At 41.3% G+C, this 20,023-nt stretch overlaps 1 protein-coding gene across 1 annotated transcript; it reads left to right on the top strand.

The window, feature by feature from the left end:
- The first annotated feature begins 410 nt into the window (after positions 1–410).
- Positions 411–11,294, top strand: LOC120926605 (neuferricin). Its single transcript, XM_040336713.1, has 4 exons — positions 411–793; positions 8,116–8,256; positions 8,443–8,626; positions 10,828–11,294. The coding sequence occupies exons 1-4, from the start codon at positions 517–519 to the stop codon at positions 11,039–11,041; spliced, it is 816 nt and encodes a 271-aa protein (XP_040192647.1). The 5' UTR covers positions 411–516; the 3' UTR covers positions 11,042–11,294.
- The last annotated feature ends 8,729 nt before the right edge of the window (positions 11,295–20,023 follow it).

The following is a 20,023-nucleotide window of genomic DNA, read 5'->3' as shown; positions in this document are numbered from 1 at the left end:
AGACCCTTGGTCCATAGCAGCATTTCACAACCTCTTCACCCCATAGAAATAACATTTCTTTTTCAGGGAACCTCTTCTAAAATGAATCCCTCAGAGGTCAGTGAGAACAAGGTCCCTTACATTGGTGGCTAGTGGAAAGAATCCCCTTCTTACAGTGCTGGTAGGAATACCACCCATACAAACATTTATTTGTAGCATGCTGCTGGCTCTGCAGAGTGGCGCTGGACCCAGAACTATGCAGGCACCAAGATCTCTGTCAAGCAACTTCTGAAGAATTCTGGGATTCCACAAAACCACTGAGAATGGCGGCTCCATAGTGATCGGTGTACAGCATGCAAAGCGTGCTTATGCAGAAGGCTGTAATGTCCGGCTTTTCCTCTAGGTGGCAGCACTCTCTAGCATGTAGCGTGTAGTGACTCTCGGCTTGCAGAACCCGGAAGGAGCCGCAGAATATGACAACACACCGGTGTTTTGTAGAGATCTTGCGGCGCCATTGATTTGGTGGTATAAGTTCCCATGCTCGGGTACCTGGCAGCCGCTGCGCTGTGTGTGGCAGCAGTGTTACTTGTACGGACAGACGTGAGGTTTCTGGCCGATGTCCCCGGTCTGAGCTCTCTATGGTGTGAGCAATGTATGGTGAGCGGGGGAAGGCTGATGAGTAAAGAGGAGCTGTCCAGCTATGATGGGAGAGCGGCCAGTCCTGGGCTATACCTGGCTGTGCTGGGACAAGTCTTCGATGTGTACAAGGGAAGCAAGCACTATGGGCCTGGGGGGTCCTACAGCTTCTTTGCAGGTACCAGGGGGCTCATTCACGTGTCATTCAATGCACCGTACCATCACTCACATGTCATTCAATGCACCGTACCATCACTCACATGTCATTCAATGCACCGTACTGCCACTCACGTGTCATTCAATGCACAGTACCACCACTCATGTGTCATTCAATGCACCGTACCACCACTCGCGTGTCATTCAATGCACCGTACCACCACTCGCGTGTCATTCAATGCACCGTACCACCACTCGCGTGTCATTCAATGCACCATACCATCACTCACATGTCATTCAATGCACCGTACCATCACTCACATGTCATTCAATGCACAGTACCATCACTCGCGTGTCATTCAATGCACCGTACCACCACTCGCGTGTCATTCAATGCACCGTACCACCACTCGCGTGTCATTCAATGCACCGTACCACCACTCGCGTGTCATTCAATGCACCGTACCACCACTCACATACATGGAGGTCATCACTTTCCTGTTAGATTTGTGCTCTCCAGATTGGATCAAGGGTAGATTTGTGGAAGGGTCTGACTCTGAATACCCCCAAACTAAGGTAGCTGTAGCCCTTATATGGGGAAATGTTCATATTCAGAACACACATCCTAGGGCTCATTCACATGGTGGGGGGTCCTAAAAATCATGCTCGTCTGCCATTGTTTTACCACCCACTGACCATCCACCTAGATGCAAAATTGCAACCACTTAGGGCTGTACCCATGCCACAGCCATGATGCTTTCTTTCACGGCTGCATTTAAAATAATTAAACAGCAGTACCGACACCACGCCACGCCAAAGCACATGCAGTTGTGGCATAGTGACTTGGCAGTTGGAGGGTCACTACAGTGCATTTCTTTGGACGCAGCATGTCCTAATATTACACTGCATTTGAGCACCACAAACCAAAAACACAATTCAATTCATTTTTAATATTCAAAGCAAACTCTCCCATCCATCCATCCATCCATCCTTTATTTTGTTAAGGAATCACTCTGAAAAACAAACTGCTTAGCAGTTCTGGCCATGGCCGTCTTGACTAAGGGCAAATGATTTATGTAGCATTTACTTCCTGGAATCCATCTGCTCTTAGCTCAAGCATGCATGTAGAAGAGTGTACTTAAAGTGGAGGTTCACCCGAAAAGTTAATTTTTAACATTAGATTGATGCTCATTTTGTGAAGCGGAATCGGCTAGTTTTTTTAAAATCGAAGCAGTACTTACCGTTTTAGAGAGCGATCTTCCCCGCCGCTTCCGGGTATGGGCTGTGAGACTGGGCGTTCCTATTTGATTGACAGGCTTCCGACGGTCGCATCTATCGCGTCACGATTTTCCGAAAGTAGCCGAACGCCGGTGCGCAGGCGCCATATAGAGCCGCACCGACGTTCGGCTACTCGTGACGCGATGTATGGCGACCGTTCGGAAGCCTGTCAATCAAATAGGAACGCCCAGTCCCGAAGACCATACCCGGAAGCGGCGGAGATCGCTCTCTAAAACGGTAAGTACTGCTTCGATTTAAAAAAAACTACCCGATTCCCCTAGACAAAATGAGCATCATTCTAAGGTTAAATTTTTTTTTCGGGTGAACTCCCGCTTTAAATGACACAACCCCTCCCCCTCCTAAAGACTCCTAGGATGTAATGTAGTCTTCAGGAGGGGGAGGGGTTGTCTCATCTAAATACACACTTCTACATGCATGCTTGAGCTAAGAGTAGATGGATTCCAGGAAGTAACTGAAGAAATTAAAAAACGGTTTAAAACAAGTAAATATTAGGGTTGTCCCGATACCGATACCAGTATCGGTATCGGGACCGATACTGAGCATTTGCGGGAGCAATTGCACTCCCGCAAATGCCCTTGATGCTAGATCCGATACTATACCCCCCGCCACGCCGCATACTATAACGCCCCCGCCGCCTATTTAATCAGCGTGCGGGGAACATTACAGCTTTCATTTGAATAGCTGTCTGTTCCCCGCCTTGCTCGGGATTGGACGGGTGATCTGTCTATCACAGTGCAGATCACCCGTCCAATCCCGAGCAAGGGGGAGTGTCTATACGCGGCATATGTGGGGAGACATGGCTGAATATGTGGGGGGACATGGCTGCATATGTGGGGGGACATGGCTGCATTTGGGGACACATTTAAAAAAAACTTTCGGTATCGGCGAGTACTTGAAAAAAGTATCAGTCCTAAAAAAGTGGTATCGAGACAACCCTAGTAAATATGATACACTTTCCTATCTGATAAAAAAAGCAGAGAGCTGTGCTAAACCATACACCTAAAAATACAATAACTTTAACTTAGTAGACATGATCACCACTATGTGATAAAAAGTGCATCACTTTTAAAGCGGTTGTAAACCCTCCTATCTTTTTCAGCCAAGGAAGCTGCCATCTTGGCCTTTGTTCAATCTTCAACTGCCATGAAGCTGCACATGTGATCAGTTATGACACCAGCCATTGGATGGTTTGACAGTTTGGTTGAGAGCACAACCAATGTGCAGTTAGCATTCCCGGCATGCCGGGAATGTTAACAGTTTTTTTAAGTGTTACATCGATGGGTTTACAACCGCTTTAAGTCCTCTCATGATACTATTAATTCACAACATAACGTGAAAAATCCCTCCACCACACAGAATGAATGATTACCAGATAGCAAGCGGTCTAGAGCTTGTGGTTTATTACCCACCCCAGGCTTTTATCTGCAGAGGGGAAGTCAAGTGACAGCTCATATCTAAAAAGCTTCCCCTGTAGTGGAGCAGGGCAGATGGTCTGAGTGCTTGTATGGATCCAATGGAACCAATCTCTTTTATAATAGGTAAGCTCAGAATAATAACTTAGAAAAAGAAAACTCACCATAATGTAAAAACCAACTACCACTAATTAGAAAAGGTAATGCACTTAAAAAAGGAGCACATAAAAGAGCATGTGTAAAAAGCCGACCAGCTAGTATAAATGCCTATCCTACTCCCAACATGTTTTGTCACAATATGACGTCGTCTTGGGGCACACTGTTACGATCTCGGTATGACTGGCATTTATACTAGCCAGATGGATTTTTACACATGCTCCCCCCCACCCCCTTATGTAAGCGCATTACTTTTTCTTATTAAATGGTAGTTGGTTTTTAATAGCATCACGAAAGGACTTAAAAGTGATGCACATTTTTTCACTTTTTTTCCATATAGTGGTGTTCATGGCTACTACAAACTTTAAAGTTATTGTATTTTTTACATTTAGGTGTATGGTTCAGCGCAGCTCTTTCTCCCTTTTTACTGTGTTTTGACTGTATGTATCTTGCAGCAGAGCTGCTGCTTTTTGTTGTTTGGGGACACTTAGCACAGTTTTTTTTACACTTTCCTATCTATTTACTAATACTAACAGCATAAGGATTATGCCGCGTACACACTATCGGTCAAACCGATGAGAACGGTCTGATGGACCGTTTTCATCGGACCAAACCGATCGTGTGTGGGCCCCATCAGTTATTTATCCATCGGTTAAAAAAAAGCAATCTTGTTTTAAATTCAACAGATGGATACCGAACAGATAGAAAAAAAAACACATGCTCAGAATCAAGTCGATGCATGCTTGGAAGCATTGAACTTCGTTTTTTTCAGCACGTCGTTGTGTTTTACGTCACCGCGTTCTCACACAATCGTTTTTTTAACCAATGGTGTGTAGGCACGACTGACCATCAGTCAGCTTCATCGGTTAACCTATGAAAACGGTCCATCAGACCGTTCTCATCGGATGGACCGATCGTGTGTACGAGGCTTTAACCACTTGAGATCCGCGCTATGGTCGAAAGACGTCCACAGCGCAGCTCTCAAGTGCCGGGTGGACGTCCATGGACGTCCTGCTGTTGTTGTTCCCTGTGCGCGCCGCTGGGGGCGCGCAGCGGGGAAACAACGTGCCCGGCGCATCGCTCGGGAGCCGATGCGAGTGCTTGGCGGCCGCGATGTCCGCCAGACACTTGCGATCGTCGGTAACACAGCAGGACGTGGAGCTCTGTGTGTAAACACAGATCTCCACGTGCTGTGAGGGAGAGAGGAAACCGATCTGTGTCCCTTTACATAGGGACACAGCATCGGTCACCTCCCCCAGTCAGTCCCCTCCCCCCACACAGTAAGAACACAATGAGGGAATACATTTAACCCCTTCCTCACCCCCTAGTGTTAACCCCTTCACTGCCAGTCACATTTATACAGTAATTAGTGCATTTTTATAGCACTGATCGCTGTATAAATGTGAATGGTCCCAAAATTGTGTCAAAGTGTCCAATACGTCTGTCGCAATATCGCAGCCCTGACAAAAAAAAAAAACGCAAATCACCGCCATTACAAGTAAAAAAAAAAAAAAAAAAAAAAAAAAAACAAATCTATCCCCTATTTTGTAGGCACTATAACTTTTGCGCAAACCAGTCGCTTATTGCGTTTTTGTTACGTATTTTTCGACATATTTTTGTAAAAAAAAAATATCGGCCTTAACTGAGAAAAAAAATCGTTTTTTTTAAAAAAATTGGGATATTTATTATAGCAACAAGTAAAAAAAATATATATATTTTTTTAAATTGTCGCTCTTTTTTTGTTTATAGCGCAAAAAATAAAAACCGCAGAGGTGATCAAATACCACCAAAATAAAGCTCTATTTGTGGGGAAAAAAGGACGCCAATTTTGTTTGGGAGCCACGTCGCACGACCGCGCAATTGTCAGTTAAAGCGACGCAGTGCCGGAAGCTGAAATTTCGCCTGGGCACGAAGGGGGTTTATGTGCCCAGTAAGCAAGTGGTTAAAAAATGTTAATTGGGAGAGTGAAGTTCCACTTTAAAGCGGTGTTAATCCCGAAGCCAAAAATGTAATATCCCTCTGTCTTCACTTAGTGATCTGGCCAGTAGCACTGCTGCATTAGAGTGCTTACACTTTGGATAAGAGGTCTCCAAACTTTCTAAACAAAGTGCCAGTTTACTGTCCCTCAGACTTTGGTAGTAGAAAATGTCCCAGCATCAGCTGGAGTAAACAATCCCCCATCTTTGGTGTCAAAGAGAGTAACTGTGCCCCAACTTTTGTGTCATCAACTGGAAATTGTGCCATCATTGGGTCCCATTGTTGGTACCATTGGGAGGAATTTCATCCCATTGTTGGTACCATTGGGAGCAATTGTTCCCCATTGTTGGTGCCATTGGGAGGAATTTCATCCCATTGTTGGTACCATTGGAAGCAATTATACCCTATTGTTGGTATCATTGGAAGGAACTGTGACCCATCACTGGTAGGAATTTTGCCCCTTCGTCGGTGTCAGTAAAGGAAATAGTGCCCCAAGGGTCGGATGAAAGCAAACAAAGGGGTGCATCTACAATATAATAAATGTTTGCTTCTGGGGTTAATATAATATTAAAGTGAAATGAAACATGGAGATTGGTTTTATGTACACCATGTACCCACATACAACCATTCATTGCTATGGGTGGCAGTACACTCCAGCTATACCTCCCAGACACAGTGAAAAAAAGAGGCCATTTATAGAGTGACTACAGATAACGTACCCCCCCCCCCCCCCCCCCCAACACAAGCCAAGAGTGACTTTTACAGGAAAATATTTGTATATGACTTTGGTTGCCCAGAACTCTAATCTATTGTGGTATACTATTTAGTGATATCGTGGTACATGCAGTTTTACTAATGATAACCTCTTTTAGATCACCGCGGGATTGTAACAGGTATATTTATAAAATGTGAGGAAAGAAACATGGGAGCTGCTAGTGTTGACTTGTTTTTGAAGTTGTATACTTTAAGGCTGTGATCCCAATCTTGGATGTTACTCAGAGGTCGACTTATAAAACATTTGTTACATAAATGTCAAAAGCATTTGTGCAAGCTGAATTAAACTTATAAACTATATTTTTTCAAATCAAATAATTCCTGTATCATCAGCGACCTCTAGTTGTCAAAATGCAGTATAGGACAAGTGCTTTGGATTACAAGTATATTTCTTGATGTAATTATGCTTGTAAACCAAGGTTTTACTGTACCTAAGAAAATATACCACATTTTGGTCACTAGATGGAGCCGATGAATCAATTTTAAAACATACTGTGAACTTTCTTTCAGCTTGCACAAATGTTTTGTATATTGACCCTTTAGTTCAGGGGTAGGCAACCTTAAAGAGGTGGAGATCTACCTGAACATCATGGGGCATGTCAAAGATCACCGGACACAGTGTCACCACACCCGATTGCCGTACTACCGTTACGCAATTGCTTGCATTGCACAGCAATCATGGGTTTAAATAAGATAGTGAGGAGGTAATTTATCACCTCCTTCCCCACCTGTTAAATGCACTAAAAAAAAACGCTTTTCAGGGGAGCAGCAGTGCCAGCTGCACTTGTGAATGAGCCCTTAGTTGCATTCAGCAATAGCCCCCTTAAAGAGGTTGTAAAAGTAAAATTCTATGCATTAAGGTGAAACAACTTCCAACTACACTGGCCCTCCGTTATACTTTCCTTACCCCTCGAAAGTCCCGCGCTCGGCCCAGACATCCTCTTCGCTGCTCAGCCTGGCTGTTGATTGGCTAGAGTGGATGGATTGAAAGCAGCGCAGCCATTGGCTGGCACTGCTGCCAATCACATCCAATGATGTGGCGCGCCAAGGGGTGGGGCTGAGTGATACAGTGAGCGGCTGTGGCCACTTGCTGTATCACAGGAGCCCACCCGCAAGGACTCCACACAATGCGAGGGAGCTTGCGTGAATGTGTGGAGTTCTTGCGGGGAGGACCAGAGACAGCCGCAGAGGGACCCCAGAAGACGTGGATCGGGACCACTATGTGCAAAACGAACTGCACAGTGGAGGTAAGTATAACATAAAACCCTGAGGTTAAGTTGGCTTATGCGGCTTTTGCTCCTACATTAGCTCCAACTTTACAAGTAGTCCCTCTGAATTGCACTTTGTTTGATGCTCTTGAATGGCGTGTCAGAAAGTTATTACTTGAAAGCCGACCGCCAGCTCTAAAAAACGGTACCGGGGTGATGCCTCTGGCTGCAGGCATCACCCCGGTATAACCACTTCAACAAAATGACATACGGGTACGTGATTTTGCGTGAAGTGGTTAAAACACGTTTTGAGGTATGCTTTGTGAATAGGAAGATGAATATAGTGGGATTTTCTCAAATATGACTGCAAATGTGGAAATACGCTTAAAGGTAGAAATAAGTCAGAAATTGGGAAAAGTACATTACAATAGATAAAAGTGGCACTTGTATGATCCATTTCCTTGCGTTTTAGTTCCTTTTACCTAACTATATGCCTTTTTTTATTTATTTTTTAACAGCAAGAGATGCATCGCGTGCTTATGTAACTGGGGACTTCGCAGAGCAAGGCCTTGTAGACAATGTGTCGGAACTGTCACCCACACAGATGCTGCACCTCCACAACTGGTATAACTTCTATCAGAAGAATTATACTCCAGTCGGTAGGTTTTCACCTGACCATAGGGCCCTCTAATGTAGAGCTATTCACTGTGTGGCTTTTCAGATGTTGCATGGCTAGAACTGGGAATCCTATTTCTACAATACCTGGAAAGCCACAAGTTTCCAATTCTGAGCTCTGCTATACATGTTCAACAAGAGATATCCTTATAGGAATATTTTTCTTTTAGGGAAACTCATAGGGAGGTTTTATGATGAGCAAGGAAATCCCACAAAGGCATTGGAGGATGCACTAGGAATCATTGATATTGGATTAAAGCTGAAAGAGCAGAGGCAAGAGGAGAATAAACAATTTCCACCCTGTAATTCCGAATTTAGTGCTGGTGTCACTAAAGTATGGTGTTCTAAGCACAGGTAAGAATAAGTACAAGTCTGTCTGATAATAAACCTTAAAGAATGTATGTGACCTGCATCCCATAGAACTGGTTTAGACATGACATGTCAGATAACTATAAGGACAGGATGAGAACAATTTATTTTCTCGCTTGTGTTTTCTGTGGTTTAATAGACGTCCTCTTTGCTTCAGTACTGGCCTAAAGCAAGCACTCTCTTGGTACAGGTTTACATGGAATGTTACCTGTACTTTCAGTTCAGATCACTTATTTGGCAAGTTTGCATGTACCTAATTTGTAGAGTAAATTGTGTTCACTTTACTTCAGTAAGTAGTCTCTGCACCCAGCAGAGGGGAGCCAAGGCAGTAGATGGGGCTTGTGTTGATGGGAAATTGTAGCTTGCCTTCAGGTACAATATACTTGTATTGCTCTTCTTTGCCATAACCTTCTTCCATACTTGTGTGGAGAGACGCTGTTTTGATGCAAAACAAAAGCCCATTGACTCTGGACCTTAGACAGTTCATGCAGTCTAATGCAGAGCCTGTAGTGCCGTGTTAAAAGAGTGGTCCTATAGGATTCTATAGACGCTACTCCACAGGTGCACTGAGGATTGGAGGCGGAATGTAAACAAAGAGGTTCAAGACATGATTGCAAGTGGTTGTAAACCTCTTGCGTGAAAAATGAACAAAGTATATCCCTCAATAGTGTGTACTTGTCTCAGTTCAAAGCAGCGTGTCATTTCTCTCTGACAAGCTTTCTGGACACCAAGAGGAAAAAAAATGACAGGGAAGAGAGTTCCAGCACATAGCATGTGATTGGCAGCCTTGTCTCTGTTCCTGTGTGCCTTGTGGAGGGAGAGGGATGTCCTTTGCCTCCAATCTAATATCAGAACTTTTCTCACTGAGCACTAAAAAGTGTAATTTCAGCATCCACCCCCTGCTTTCTGAAAGCTCAGACAATTCTGCACTTTGAATGGCTGTAGAAGGGGCTTAAAAAAAAAACAGGTACAACTTACATAGAAGGATTTGTTTCATCTCTATGCATTGCCTGAGGCCACTAATTTCACTGGATATATGTAAGGGTTTACAACCACTTTAAATATATATCTAAGAAGGGGGCTTGGTTAGCAGTGCACAATGGGGGGCATAGAGTAGAAGTGCACGTCATTTTAAAAATATATCACTGCCTTCACCCCTTTTTGCTTTTGACATTATGCAATATACATCAGTGATGCAGCTAAATCAAGGATTATTAAGACATTTATGGGGTAACTACACTTTTCCAAAAAAAAAAAAATATAACACATTTAAAAAACAAAAATATATATATAATTTTTTTTTTCTAATAGTGGTTTCAATTCAATTATATTTGATCACAGTGGCAAGAAAATTCCAAGGCGCAAAATTGAGTTATTTTTTTCTCTCAAACAAATGAAATTTTAAACTGTGAATGTGGGTTTTATTTGCAAAAATAAAATTATACATTGTTTATTATGCCTGGCATTCATTCAAATAGCAGTACTGGATAAAGGGTTTCAATTGAAATTAGTTGACTCACTAATGGCCAGAAAGAATGCAAACTTCTGAGAGGTGTAAGCCAATCGCACAAGCTGAAAATGACATTTTAGGGTCATTCTGTACACCAAGGGTATACAAAATGAATAGCTTTAGAAAATTACAGCAACTGCAGATTGAAATAAAAAGGTATTTTTCAAGAACATTACATTGCAAAATGACTTGTGTAGCAATTTCATATGTTATAATTTTTTAACAAAATGTGAGCAATTCCTTTAAGGGCTTTCACATGGACGGTCCGCCCAATCGACTCTGCTTTACTTAGCAGGGGGATCGATCCGCTGATGACAGGTCCATCTCTGCTCACTGTGCGGCGATGGACCTGTCAGAGTCCCGCTGTTCCCTATGGAGAGATTGGATGAAAACAAACCGCCTGTCTGTTTTCATCTGATCTGCCAGACGGATGGAAATTTGGGTCACCATCTGTCTGGATTTCATGGACAGGATCGGGTGTCAGCGGACATGTTGCCGCTCTGTGGAGCGCCTGTGCAGGTCCGCCTAAAAAACGTACAAACAGACCTGATTGGAAAGTCCATGTGAAAGAGACCCAAACAAAACAATATGCACAGTGACCGTTTGGAATTTGTATTGTTTTTACCCGTTTGTAGTTGAAATATTATTAATTTTTTTCCATTTGTCTTTCACTTAGTGGTGGAATACAGAGGGACTGGGTTGGCGTTCCCAGGAAATTGTATTTAGCTGGCTATGATGGCTATCGCTGTGTTTGTGTCAGGACGACTGGGCCTCCATCAGAACATCTAGAATCTAAAGAACACAATGATAAAGGAGATCTAGATAATCCTTCCCTTCAGGAATATAAAGACTGCAATCCACTATTTGACTGGTGTCTACTTAAAGAATAAGGAGTTCATTGTGTAATCATTTATAAACACTGACTTTGAAGAAACAATAGACGGTCTACTTTAAACAATGCAGTGATGTTAAACAGAAAGAATTAACATTTCAAACTGGCGTCAATAAAAAGTGCATGAACTCTGTGTGGTTTGCACACCATTGCATGGGCAGGTCCAGCAAGAAATGAGCGCCAGTAAAACACACACGTTTTGACTATGTTCCTTGATTATTCGTCCTTTGTTTATTAAAAGAATAAATAAACATCCTTTTTTTATTTAAATGGATTTTCTTTGTGATTTTGTGACAAGCTTTGAAGTCCTTGATGTTATATATTATGAGTACCCCGCATTTCCACCACAAATTTGACAGCTTTTAGGCTCAGTTCACACATATGCGGTGCAGGAAACGCATTGACTCCTGTGCGTTTCCTGCACCGGATTGAAATCGCACAGTGTTTTGCGAACCACAGATGGGTGTCAATGTTAACACCCCAAAACTGTTCACAAAACACAGTGCGATTGACAGAATTGGATTGCATGGGTGTGAACACCCATACGATCCGATTCCAGTGCAGGAGGGAAAAAGGGGGTTCTGCCCTTTTTTTTGTCTGGATTCGGTGCAATTGCAGCGCACAGGCATTGCATTGGGGTAGCATAGTGGTTGGCACTTCCGCCTAGGAGCAGTAGGGTCATCAGTCCGCTCCCAACTATGACACTACCTGCCTGGAGTTCTCCCTGTGCCTGCGTGAGTTTTCTCTGGTACTCTGGTTTCCTCCCACACTCCAAAGACATGCTGGTAGGTTTATTGGCCCTAGTATGTCTATGTATGAATGCGAGTTAGGGACCTTAGATTGTAAGCTCCTTGAAGGCAGAGACTGATGTGAATGTATAATATATATGTAAAGCACTGCGTAAATTGATGGCACTATAGAAGTACCTGTAATATATAAATGTGATTTGCCCAGGAATGGAAACAAAAACCATTATTTGCTTGCTTTAGAGACTGGATCCGTATCATACTTGCCTGGGTGGAGACCCTCTTATTGAGTTAATCTTAGAGCTCATTGTGGGAGAGTCACAAATTCCTGCACACAATCTTCGTCACTTACAGCTGTTCAGAAATGCCAGGGACTTCGGCCCAAGGGTGGACGAATATTCTTGATTGGTCACTATGAGCTACTACATTTTTTGCTTACCATCAAGACCAAAAATAGTAACTAGGAGTCATGTGGGTCAGAAAAAGGGATAAGTAGCTTCTTTACACCATTAGTGGTCCACGTCTCATAGTTTGCAACACACTTCGATGAAATACAATACACATAGCACACACCTTTATGTGTAAACTGATCTGAGCAAAAAATTATTGATAAGAAAAAATACATTTATAATAATAGCCACATGTTCCTCTGTGCCATCCAAAAATGAAAAATGAAGTTCTATCATGCAAAAAAGCAGCCATATCTGAACATGTTCCAGAAATACTGCCATCTTTAAAATGGTCTTTTGCAAAGTGGAAAACTGTTCTGTGGTCAGACGAATCGATATGCGACATTCTTTTTGGCAACCATGGGTGCTGCGTTGTCCTGCGGCCTAAAGAGGACAGGGACCTTCTTCTGTCTTGGTATCAGAGCTCAGTTCAAAAGTCTGCATCTCTGATGGTATGGGGGTACATTAGTACATACAGAATGGGCGGCTTGCACATGTGGAAAGGCACCATCAGTGCTGCAAAATATTTCCAGGTTTAGAGCATCATATGTGCCCATCCAGACATCTTTTTCAAGGAAGATCTTGCATATTTTAGCCTGACAATGCCAAAACACATACTGCATCTATGACAACAGCATGGCATCATAGTAGAAGAGCCAGGGTGCTTAACTGGCCTGCCTACAGTCCAGACCTTTCACCAATTGAAAATATTTGTCGCATCTTGAAACAAAAAAATACAACATAGAAGACCCAGGACTATTGAGAAGTTAGAATCCTATATCGGCCAAGAACGGGACAACCCTTTTCTCCAAAAGCTCCAGCTACTGGTCTCATCAGTTTCTAGATGTTTACAGAGTGTTGTTACAAGAAGAGGGAATGATACACCGTGGTAAACATGGTACCATCGCAACTTTTTTTGAGACATATTGAAATGGTACATTTTGCTCAATTTAACCACTTCAATACAGGGCACACCCTTCCTGCCCAGGCCAATTTTCAGCGGTTTAACATTTTTTGAATGACAATTTCGTGGTCATACTACGCTGTACCTAAATTACATTTTTAAAACTTTTTTTTCTCTCCATAATTAGAGCTTTATTTTTGAGGTATTTGATCACCTCTGCAGTTTATTTTTTTGCGCTATAAACAAAAAAAAAAAAAAGGAGTGACAATTTTGAAAAAAAAAAAAAAAAAAAAAAAAAAAAAACACAATGGGGGTTATTTACGAAAGTGCACTTGGAATTGCAGTCGCTGTAGATCTGAGGGGTATATCTGAAATGAGGGGAAGCTCTGCTGATTTTTTCATCCAATCATGTGCAAGCTAAAATGCTGTTCTTTATTTTCCTTGCATGTCCCCCTCAGATCTACAGTGACTGCACTTCCAAGTGCATGTTACACTTGTAGTGCAAAGTGGATTTGCCTTTAGAAAATAAGCCCAAATATGTTTTACTTTTTGAATAAAATAGTGAAAGTGATTCTGCGCAACGTATCTCACATTGCTGTGACACATAAATATAAAACACAATAAAAAAGTGTGAATAACAATGAATTAGATAAATAAAAAATATATATAAATAAATATTACACTAAATAGTCCGTGTATACAAGTGATATAAGAGAGTTAGTCCTGCTCAAATAGTGTAACAGAGTAAAGGTGCAAACCAGAATCCTAATTGAGAACCAAACAAATGGTAAATTAAGTGATGTGGAAAAGAACCAAAACGAGTCCTTCAGTGAAAAAATCAGATACAGATCAAAATTGAATAAGAGCTGCCAGATGATCCGATCAGTAATGTTGAATCAGGTGTAAAGATAAGTGACTAGCAGATGAAGATCGAATCCTTCACTAGGCTCACAAGCCTCTTACCTCTAGGTAGATATAGATGAGCATCGAATCTCTCACACCGTGGCAATCCTTTAAGGGTAATCCCTGTCCTTTCTCCCCTTGAGCTGGCACCACGTCTTTACGATAAATCCGTACAATACTCCGCCCAAATAAATAAAATGGAGAGAGGGAACAAAAAAGGAACCTCCGATCGTGAAGCACAGTAAACCAGGTTGTAATTTATTCAATGAAAAAACCTGTGCTTACATCTAAAAAGTTACAACCGTGCAGCAATTTTAAAATGAGCGGCGTTCACAGCGCCAGCTTACGTCACTCCAGGTGTACGCCAATCCCTACGCGTTACGACACGACGTCACGTGTCTTCATCTGGGGCATCCGATTGGTGGACATTCTATTGTTTATGTATCCGGGAGAACGGAAATAGTATCGCCGCCATTTTCTTGAAGTCCAAATGATATGTATATACACTGCATTGGAATGGCATAACTCCGCCTGAGGATCATTAAACGATACATATCTCCATGTCAACTAGATGTTATAGAATCGCTAGGCTTCAACATTAAATCATATTTACCGCTGCATGTCGGACAAATATGCATATATAGTTACAGGTTAAAAATTCTATGTTAAAAATGTATATCTCCGCAGCCTGAGGAGGAAAAAAGGGAATAATCATTCCCATCACAGAGGTATAAATAATGGGAATAAATCCTCTCAACCAATTATACTGTGGGGAACAAAATACATTGTAAATATACAAGTTCACCAAAAATGGTGATAGCAATCATATTTAAAAACAGACCTATAGATAGTTAAAAAATAATGAGACAAATACTAAACGTATTAAAACGCAGTATTTCAAAATTAATATATAAAAATATATAAAAATATAAAAATATATAATAAAATCCAGATGGTAAATATCTATATATAAAATATATAAATATATATAAAAATAAGGGGGATGGTCGCACACCTGGTTTGTCGCATCACATACCCACAATCTATATATATATAAAGGTATTTCTTTCTCAGGTATTCCTATTGATCATCATGTAAAAACTACTCTCCCTCAGATGGTGAGATGACAAACATACACAGAACGGCTGAAATAAATCAATCAAAAGTTACTAAGGAAACAATTGAGATCGAATTCAACGTTCATACCACCCGGTACAAGTGTACGCATAGTATGAATCCATTTAGATTCCTTTTGGCTGATTGTACGAATCTTGTGACTCCCTCTCCATGAGGGATTGTATTTTTCTACCCCCCAAAATTGTAATTGGGTGGGGTCACGGTTATGTACTTGATCAAAGTGCCTTGACACACTGTGTTTCGGAAAGCCTTTTATTATGTTCTCCACATGTTCGCTGACCCGAACCTTCAGGGCCCTCTTTGTTCTGCCAACATATTGGAGGTTACAGCTACATTGTAGCACATATACAACCCCCTCAGTGTGACATCCAATAAAGTCTTTAATCACGTGGGTTTCACCTGTGTTTGTTGCTACAAACTCGGTACGTTTCTTTTGAAACCTCTGTGATTTTCGACATGCATTACAGTTCTTGCATGGATAAAAACCCTTTCCTGAAAAGAAGGTGTATCCTGGTTTTGGTGGTGGTTCAACTACTGTTTTCACAATCAAGTTTCTCAAAGTTGGTGCTCTCTTGTACACTATCCTTGGTTTTTCTGGAAGTAGTTGCCCTAGATCCTTATCTCCCTTCAAGATGTGCCAATGTCTCCCAATCAATTTGGCCACATCTTTATATTGGGAGTTATAATCTAGAATAAGAACCGGTGCACTTTGTTGTTGATGTATTTTCGGTTTATCTTGCAGCATCAAATTCCTATCTAGCTTACTGACAGTATCTATTTGATCTTTCACCCATGGTCCATCATAGCCTTTTTCTTTAAACCTCATGCCAATCATGTCTGCTTGCAACATGTAATCACTCTCTTTCGTACAGTTCCTTCTAATTCTAATCAGTTGTCCCTTCGGGATATTAAACAACCAAGGTTTAAAATGGCAACTGTCCATCGAAAGGTAACTGTTTGTATCAACATTTTTAAAATGTGTTTTAGTGACCACTTTGTCTTTTTCTATACTTATGTTTAAGTCTAGGAAGTCTATGGATTTCTCATCAATTTTCCACACTAGGGAAATATTCTTGTCATTGCTATTGAGTGTCTCCAGGAAGTTCTCCAAACCTTCTCTGCTCCCGTTCCACAGGATAATAATGTCGTCTATATACCTCTTATAGAGGGACAACTCAACTGGAGTATTCTCATATATAGCTGACTCTTCCCATAATGCCATGAAGGCATTCGCTACACTAGGTGCGAACTTCGCTCCCATGGCAATCCCAATAGCCTGATGGTAATAGCTCTGATCATACCAAAAATAATTACACTTAAGGCAAAGATCAAGGCACTTGATGAGAAACTTCCTTTGCTTACAGACAAGGCTGCTAAATTTGCGTAAAAGCCATTTAGTAGCAAAACAAGCATCATGGTGCTGTACAATCGTGTACAGTGATGCAACATCTGCTGTAGCAAGTAGTGTGGTACCTTCACACACTGACACTGTATCGAGAAGCTGTAGTATATGTTTTGTGTCCTTGAGGTAGGCTGGTGTCTTTTGGACAGCAGGTTGGATGAAATAGTCAATATACTGTCCCATCCTGGCAGTGAGGGAATCTATCCCATTTACTATGGGTCTGCCAGGTGGGTTTTCACGGGATTTGTGGATCTTAGGGATAGTGTAGATAACTGGTATCCTACACATTTCAGGTAACAGAAATTTAGCTTCCTTCTTATTTAGGATATCCTTTTTCTTTCCCAAATTTATAAGTAAGTCAGCTCTTTCTTGTATTTTGAGGTAGGATTCCCCAAAAGTTTATCATACGTGTTACCATCTTGCAGTTGTCTACTCAATTCACTCTGATACTGTTCCTTTGATTGTATCACGACAGCTCCTCCCTTATCGGCTGGGCGGACAACAATGTCACTTCTTTTGGTTAGTAGTTTGATTCCCTTCTTTATATGAATTGGGTCATTTATTTTCTTTAGTTTTAGAGACTCCAGGTCTTGTAAAACTAATCTTTTAAAGACATCTATATGTTGGTTTTTGGATATCTGAGGGTTGTAGACCGAATTGTTTCTCAGAGTACTATGTGATAATCCATTCATCTCACTCGGTAAAACTTTATACGGTGTGAAAGGATTATTTAGGATGGACTTTTTAATCGTGAGTTTCCTCACATACTTCTGGATTCCAATATAGGTTTCGAATTTGTTTAGATTTTTTGTAGGGGCATGTTTCAACCCTTTGTCCAGTACTGCCAGTTCTTCTGCTGTAATGGACTTACCACTCAGGTTTACTACATTTTGGCCAACTACTCTCTTTTTCGCTTGGACTCCCTTTCCCGCTCGATTGAAATACTGCGTTTTAATACGTTTAGTATTTGTCTCATTATTTTTTAACTATCTATAGGTCTGTTTTTAAATATGATTGCTATCACCATTTTTGGTGAACTTGTATATTTACAATGTATTTTGTTCCCCACAGTATAATTGGTTGAGAGGATTTATTCCCATTATTTATACCTCTGTGATGGGAATGATTATTCCCTTTTTTCCTCCTCAGGCTGCGGAGATATACATTTTTAACATAGAATTTTTAACCTGTAACTATATATGCATATTTGTCCGACATGCAGCGGTAAATATGATTTAATGTTGAAGCCTAGCGATTCTATAACATCTAGTTGACATGGAGATATGTATCGTTTAATGATCCTCAGGCGGAGTTATGCCATTCCAATGCAGTGTATATACATATCATTTGGACTTCAAGAAAATGGCGGCGATACTATTTCCGTTCTCCCGGATACATAAACAATAGAATGTCCACCAATCAGATGCCCCAGATGAAGACACGTGACGTCGTGTCGTAACGCGTAGGGATTGGCGTACACCTGGAGTGACGTAAGCCGGCGCTGTGAACGCCGCTCATTTTAAAATTGCTGCACGGTTGTAACTTTTTAGATGTAAGCACAGGTTTTTTCATTGAATAAATTACAACCTGGTTTACTGTGCTTCACGATCGGAGGTTCCTTTTTTGTTCCCTCTCTCCATTTTATTTATTTGGGCGGAGTATTGTACGGATTTATCGTAAAGACGTGGTGCCAGCTCAAGGGGAGAAAGGACAGGGATTACCCTTAAAGGATTGCCACGGTGTGAGAGATTCGATGCTCATCTATATCTACCTAGAGGTAAGAGGCTTGTGAGCCTAGTGAAGGATTCGATCTTCATCTGCTAGTCACTTATCTTTACACCTGATTCAACATTACTGATCGGATCATCTGGCAGCTCTTATTCAATTTTGATCTGTATCTGATTTTTTCACTGAAGGACTCGTTTTGGTTCTTTTCCACATCACTTAATTTACCATTTGTTTGGTTCTCAATTAGGATTCTGGTTTGCACCTTTACTCTGTTACACTATTTGAGCAGGACTAGCTCTCTTATATCACTTGTATACACGGACTATTTAGTGTAATATTTATCTAATTCATTGTTATTCACACTTTTTTATTGTGTTTTATATTTATGTGTCACAGCAATGTGAGATACGTTGCGCAGAATCACTTTCACTATTTTATTCCAATTTTTTGTGTTTGGTAAACACTGCTAGATTTTGCTGCACTGTATATAATTTGTTGAGGTGTTTTTACTTTAAGGATCTATAGTAGCGCGGAAGCACTTGTCACTTTATGTTTTACTTTTTGCTATAATAAATATCCCAATTTTTTTCTTTAAAATAAATATATTTTTTCCCTCAGTTTAGGCCAATATATAATTGTTGGAATGCTGACGCCTTAAGAGTTCACTTCACTGAAACTAAGGGGCCAAGCCCAACCCCTTAAAAAACAACCCATTATTCCCCCTCCACCAAATGATTTGGACAAATGCCCAAAGCAAGGTCCATAAAGACAACCCCAGTGCCCGACCTTACAAATGCGCTTCTGGAAGAATGGTCAAACATTCCCATAGACACACTCCTAAACCTTGAAGTCAGCCTTCCCAGAAGGGTTGAAGCTGTTATATCTGCAAAGGGTGGGCCAACTCAATATTTAACCCTATGGACTAAGACTGGGATACCAAGTTCATGTGCTTGTAAAGGCAGGTGTCTAATACAGTGTTTCTCAACTCCAGTCCTCGAGGCGCACTAACAGATCAGGTTTTCAGGATTTCCCTCATTTGAAACGGCTGTGGTAATTATTAAGCAGGGAAACTGATCAAATCACTTGTGCAAAATAATGGAAAGCCTGAAAACATGACCTGTTGGGGCGCCTTGAGGACTGGAGTTGAGAAACACTGGTCTAATACTTTTGGCAATATAGTGTATATACTTTTACACACACAAAATGTATGCAGTCCAGAAAGTGGACCTAACCCGAAATGCATTTGGACAACTTGTGCAGTCTCCACTAAAACAAAAGTATTTTTTTGAAAATAGCCAGCTGCAAGCAGTGGTAGTTTTTGAAAATAGCCAGCTGCAAGCAGTGGTAGTTTTTGAAAATAGCCAGCTGCAAGCAGTGGTAGTTTTTGAAAATAGCCAGCTGCAAGCAGTGGTAGTTTTTGAAAATAGCCAGCTGCAAGCAGTGGTAGTTTTTGAAAATAGCCAGTTACAAGCAGTGGTAGTTTTTGAAAATAGCCAGCTGCAAGCAGTGGTAGTTTTTGAAAATAGCCAGTTACAAGCAGTGGTAGTTTTTGAAAATAGCCAGTTGCAAGCTGTGGTCGTTTTTGAAAATAGCCAGTTACAAGCAGTGGTAGTTTTTGAAAATAGCCAGCTGCAAGCAGTGGTAGTTTTTGAAAATAGCCAGTTACAAGCAGTGGTAGGATTAGGACAAATGTTTACAAGGTTTTATTTTC

Source organism: Rana temporaria, chromosome 2, assembly GCF_905171775.1.
Source record: "Rana temporaria chromosome 2, aRanTem1.1, whole genome shotgun sequence".
Classification (NCBI taxonomy): domain Eukaryota; kingdom Metazoa; phylum Chordata; class Amphibia; order Anura; family Ranidae; genus Rana; species Rana temporaria.
This window is presented reverse-complemented; position numbering and strand designations above follow the sequence as displayed.

Excerpts from the sequence above, each read along its gene's own strand:
- LOC120926605 (XM_040336713.1), top strand. The coding sequence starts at position 517 with ATGCTCGGGTACCTGGCAGCCGCTGCGCTGTGTGTGGCAGCAGTGTTA. Across the intron at positions 8,257-8,442 it reads GAAGAATTATACTCCAGTCG|GGAAACTCATAGGGAGGTTT; the intron begins GTAGGTTTTCAC and ends TTTTTCTTTTAG. Across the intron at positions 8,627-10,827 it reads GTATGGTGTTCTAAGCACAG|TGGTGGAATACAGAGGGACT; the intron begins GTAAGAATAAGT and ends TCTTTCACTTAG.